Here is a 5,706-nt window from a genome sequence, read left to right on the forward strand (position 1 = left end):
CACGAGGCGTGAGTATTTCAGTAGTATTCGTTTAACCCATTTCAGTAGTATTCGTTTAACCCATTTCAGTAGTATTCGTTTAACCCAGAGTCCAGCGCACTGACCACTGGACTACTCACGCCTCACACGAGGCGTGAGTATTTCAGCAGTATTTCTGAAGAGACGCAAATTATTATTGCAAGGAAGTTTAACGTCAGCCACACTTAATCGCCGACGACGTAGACTGCTTGGCATCTGTCCAACTCAAATTTGCCTCAGTTGCATCTGGATCTACTCTAGCCTCTTTTGGGGGAGGCATTTTCACTTTGTCGATCGAACGACGAAACAACACTGGGCTTGGTAACCATTCCATTTCGAATGTTCCCGGAGTTGTCGTTGTGTGTAAACGGTCAGGAATCCGAATATCCTTTCAGTGTAAACGCCTACGAATCCGAATACTCCAAAATTGATGAATCCGGAAACATTTACGAATCCGGAAAACTCTCCTCTGGTGTAAACCTAGTCCAAGACACCGTTGGTGGTGACAACTGGAACAAATTTATTTCAACACTGGATACCAAGAAATTTACAACTGAACAAAACTAAGCCATGTGGTTGTTGGTCACGTACCAAAAGAACTGAGCAGTTATGTGTGGTATGCTTTGGAACAAGGAGCCAAAATTACAGGAAGCGTTATATCAGTGAAGCCGAAAAGATCGCCACTAATTCAAGCGGGAGGCCTTGAAATACCAATGGTCGTTTCTGTCCCGTGGAGCCATGCGAGAAGTCTGGCGATTTTGAAAGAGACAATAGAGGAAGTCTCATACTCTGTCGAGAAAGACTATGTTGATGATTCGAAATCTATCTTGGCCGAAATCAAAGGAGAAGATATTGACATCACTTCGGACAACAACAACGATGAAGATGAACTCGAAATATTGTAAACCTTCGCCTTAGCTTTTGTGAAAGATTAAAAATAAAGGGTAAATGGAAAGAAAGAAAGCTTGTAGTTAATGTTTTTAAGTGTCAAGAATGTCTGGACAGGTTCAAAAATTGGGGTTAAAATACTGGAAATTAAGAGCGCGGAAATTAACGCTGCACTTAATTAACGTCGCGGAAATTGACGCTCAACAAAAATAACGCGACTTAAATTAACGCGAATTTTAACACCGCGCGTTAAATTCATGCAGCGTTAATTTCCTATAATAAGGTATGCGTTTTCACACCATTACTCCCGGTGGTTTTCGCCGGCAAAGAATTCAGGTGTCTTGTTTCTGTATTGCTTTATTGTTTTTATTGTTTTCGTAATGGATCTTTGTTTTCGTGATGAGTCTTTGTTTTCGTAATGGGTCTTCGTTTTCGTAGGGGGTCTTAGGTCTTCGTTTTCGTAACTACCTCTCCAAAGCCCATTTAACCAAGGATTTCACTTTGCTGAGTTAGTTGCTTTTCAATTAAGAGTATGTTAGCCTGTCTGGACGAAGAGGTTTTAAGAGCACGTGAACACATTTATTTCAACTTTTTCCTCTACCCAATTACGTTCCTTAATTACAAAAAGTCATTCGAACGAGAAAGCAGTACTCTGACCTTCTGGCATTATCATGTCGGCCGCGAGGTCACGTTCAAAGAAAAACGATCCCAATGTTCCCATAAAACGCAGAGAAGAAAAGGTTTTTCGCCAAGAGGAAAAAAAGTCACTCACCTTTATTAATGTGTTCTCTTTTTCAGCGATGAATATTAATTCTTGTTCCTGAACAAAGCGAAAATTAAACGAGGGTAGCGATGCGCGTCTTCTTTTCATAAGAGATTCTATGGCTCGTTGCTACGCAACGAGGTTTTGTTTGACCCCCAACCAATATGGCCGCTAAAACCGTAGAAGGAAATCTATTTAATGATTATTATTTTAGAGCGCAGATTAACTTAGAAAATTCTACGATTTGTTCTGCAGACGCCTACATTCAATGAATTCTTCAGCGGCAAAGGAAGAGCCGTACGTCAAAAGGTTGTTTTTATTTCTGAAGAAATCGGGATGCAGGGAGGCAATGACTGAATTTGTGGAAGAAGTCGCCACCCATGTCACCGAAAAAATCGCCACCGATCATTTTAGGGGAAACCCCATATTTCGAGTTCTTGGAGTGGGAAGCGGTACGGGTGAAACCGACTTGCGAATTCTTACTGGCTTTTCCAACGTTTTAGGGCAGTCTCATCAGATGAATATGCCGTCTGTACACTCTGTTATCGTAGAGCCGAGCCAAGAAATGATATCAGAGTACAAGGCAGCGACCACTCCCCTGCCGCAACCTCTTGTTAAAAGTTTAGCTGATGTTACGTTCGAATGGTGCGCTATGACCCTAGAGAAGTTTATCGAGCCTTTTCCCAAAGTGGAGAGCTTCAATATAATTCATTTTGTGGCCTCTCTGTACTACATGGATGCTGAATTATCGCTACGAAGATGCTACCAGAAGCTTTCCCCAGGTGGAGCCATGTTCTGTACTGTGGTCCCTGAAGAATCGTTCTTCCCACAAATTTCAAAGAAGCTGCACACGAAAGTGGATTTAGGTTCAGCTCAGAGGCTTTACCCAGAAGAAGATGTTGTTGGTATTGCCGCAAGAAACAACTGGAGATACAAGAAATTGTGGAAAGCGCAGTACATTGCAGACATAACTAGCTGTTTTGACGAATTGTCCAAAGAGGGTGACATTTTACTTGATTTCCTGACCCACCAGGAAGAGTTTCGCACAACAGCAGACAAAATCTCTTACCAAGAGGCGATGGATTTTCTAGATGCTGTGTCCGCTACAGATGATAATGGGAGAAAAATAATTCGAACAGAGATGACCGCAGTGGTAATTTATAAATAAGGATTGCTCCTGCAGAATGAGCGTGAATGTTAACCAAACATATGGGAACATTTTCAGGACTCAATGAAGGACTAAACAAATACGGATTAATAACCTGAATCACTTCTTTCTGTCTAAAAAAAATCATTTAATTTCATTTCAGTCAGATTCTCGTGCAGTGATAGTCACTGCAACATCGAGGAAGACATCGATTAAAAAACGAATTAATTTTATCGGTTGGAATTATAACGGCGCACGCCTCCTCTTCAGCATAACGTACGTGAGCAGTGTTGAGTTCCAAATGGAAACCTAAATTTTCCATCGGGGTTTCGATTCCGTTGTCACACCAAGCAATTTTGGGTAATTTCACGTTGTTGTTTTGCAAAACACGGCTAAGAAACATAGGATTTCAAAAACACACGAGCTGTGATATTGCTCTGCCCACAAGATCTTTAGTTTTGCCACGTCTCCCGAGTCGTCACCGTGGCCTTCGTGGTTAGCTGGTTCCTTAATTGTTACTGTTACAGCTTACATTACCTCAACTTCTGCCACGCTACTTTTATAACTTGGATATATCAACAAAGTTGAAGTGGTAAATTGGCCACCGTAACGATTACAAAAGCTGACGTTTCGAGCGTTAGCCCTTCGTCGGAGCGAAGTTTTAGTTGTTTAAATTTCAAACACCTGGAAATTAATATGAGCGAATGTTAGCACCGCATTTACATGAAACGGCAAACGTCAGCTGGCCCTTTAATATTTCACGTAAAATAGCGTGAACCTTGCTGCGTTAGCTTCGCGTGCCGCTCACTTCATGGTGGATTTGAATGCGCCTTTGTATGACTTCCAAGGAAGAGTTTTGGTGCCTTTTTTCTTCTTTTACTCCGTGAGAGATAAACTGAAGAAAATCTTACGTACACGGCAAATGTAAAACAGGTTACTTTCAGGTAGAAACAGCAAACGTGAAAAAATGGCGGGAAAACAAGGTCACGTGGTCACTCTTGCCCTTTACGTTTCACGTAAACGCAGTGCAACATCTCGCTAATAGCTCATTCGCTCTCCACGTTTTGTTCTTCTTCTCGTCGTTCTCCTTTTACAAAGTTCCCTGTAAGTGGATTCACAGAAACTTCCAATTTATTCCAAGCTACAGAGTGAACTTGAATCCTCCACACTACACTCGTCTACGCTACAGTTTTGAAACTTCTCAAATGTTACTAATCCTTACCGTACGGATTTTATTTTTTCCGTTGGTTTGCACTCGGTTTTCGAAAGCTTAAAGACGACTTACGGTAATCGCTGTATACTCGTGGATCAGTTTTAAATTGAGCTTCGAAAGGAATTCGGAACTGCTTTGGTTTGAATTGACTTCGCCCTGTGATTAGTCCAAAGAAATTGCGCTGCCCTCTCAACCTATCAGAGGTTAAAGAAACAACCAATTGCGGCGTGGCCTCTCGCACTTTCCCGCGCTTTAGGCAGTTTGCTTGTCAGTTTTTTTTTCGCTTTCAGTTCTACAGTAATTGGCTCCTTGATATTTCTCTCGTTCGTTGTTATGAAAAGTTTGGCTTTGGTTTCACGTCACTCAAATGGAAAGCGCTATACTACCAATTGGTTAAAAGAACGCCTTATGGTATCCATAGGAGCTCTTGCCAGTGTAATATCAATATTTCAAGGAATTTTCCAGTACTGCTCCTAAACAAACATGATATCCATATACCTGCCAACTCTCACACATTATGCGTGAGTCTCACGCCCGCGGACCAAAGACGTTTAACTCACGCCTGACTTGGAAATCCGGTTGACTTGTTCCAGTAGTACATTAACAACCAAAATTTAATCCCATATTCCCCTTAATGTTCCAACAAACTGCGCTTAATGTCGCTTCAAATAGCTTCGGACGTGTTCGGAAGTAGTCGAAACATCCTTGGCATCGTTCGGAGGTCATCGGTAAATCGTCGGAAGTTGCCGGACACATCTTCGGAAATTCCGGTCATAAGGAGACGAAAATCTCACGCATTCGACTCGGAAAAAGTTGGCAGGTATACATCCACCAGTTCTCATTTCTAAGTTTGAGTTCCTTTGAGATAAAAATCAACAGGAAAAGTTTGCCAAAAATTAGATCGCTGTAACTCAGACTAATCCTGATTTTAACAGTAATGTTTTCCCATAATCAGGCTGGCACAAACATAGAATGAAACTGAGCTAGTATTGCATCTGTAGGGTGTCTGTTAAGTGTTCATTTAGCAATGTACTGTTTTATGATACCACAGAAAATTTTGGATGCACATACTTTTCCCGGAACATCGCTAACCTTTTACACCCTAACATCAGTGTGTGTTTTCTCTATGCATTCCCTAAGATGCTGACAAGGACAATTTAAAAACACAATCAAGAGCTTGTCTAGTTTATTCTCGTGACCTTAATGTGTGACTCAGGGGTGATATTGTAAGGAGAAATTAGATCAGCTAGTAACTCTTTAGAGTCAAAGGGGCGAATGGTAATGGTAGAAACCATTACAGAATAAGATTGACTCCCTGATTGCTTTGGGAAACAAAACATTATTTTTTTTTTTAATTTGCGTGGAGAAATGATGGCTCTAAAATGAAATCTGGAATTCCTTTTTTTCCCCACCAGGAAAGTGAGTTTTGGCAGGGTATATTCTGGACTCAGAAGTGAAATTTCTACCCCCTTCATCAAAACAAATGTGTTTGAACGAATATCAAATGTCAAGTACACAAAGCGATCATTTCCCTTATTCTAACCTCAATTTATTTTCGTTTGCAAATACAAATGTAATTATGTCACAGTCTACCAAACGTCTTCGTTCATGCTGTCAGTGTTATCTTTGTCCTATACACAACTTTCTTCAACCTTTCTATAAATCCGAAACACTCCA

The 5,706-nt window shown here is 41.0% G+C and overlaps 2 protein-coding genes across 2 annotated transcripts in view; one reads left to right on the forward strand and one right to left on the reverse strand.

The window, feature by feature from the left end:
• The first annotated feature begins 1,832 nt into the window (after nucleotides 1–1,832).
• Nucleotides 1,833–2,875, forward strand: LOC111320298 (histamine N-methyltransferase A). The gene has a single exon (XM_022922977.2). The coding sequence runs from the start codon at nucleotides 1,938–1,940 to the stop codon at nucleotides 2,835–2,837; it is 900 nt and encodes a 299-aa protein (XP_022778712.1). The 5' UTR covers nucleotides 1,833–1,937; the 3' UTR covers nucleotides 2,838–2,875.
• A 2,681-nt stretch (nucleotides 2,876–5,556) lies between these two features.
• Nucleotides 5,557–5,706, reverse strand: part of LOC111334768 (uncharacterized) — a 1,737-nt gene continuing 1,587 nt past the window's right edge. The window contains exon 2 of the mRNA XM_022940577.2: nucleotides 5,557–5,706. This exon is cut by the window's right edge and continues 626 nt beyond it. The gene's annotated coding sequence lies outside the window, so the exon portion shown is untranslated.

Source organism: Stylophora pistillata, chromosome 12 (genome assembly GCF_964205215.1).
Source record: "Stylophora pistillata chromosome 12, jaStyPist1.2, whole genome shotgun sequence".
In the NCBI taxonomy this organism is placed as follows: Eukaryota; Metazoa; Cnidaria; class Anthozoa; order Scleractinia; family Pocilloporidae; genus Stylophora; species Stylophora pistillata.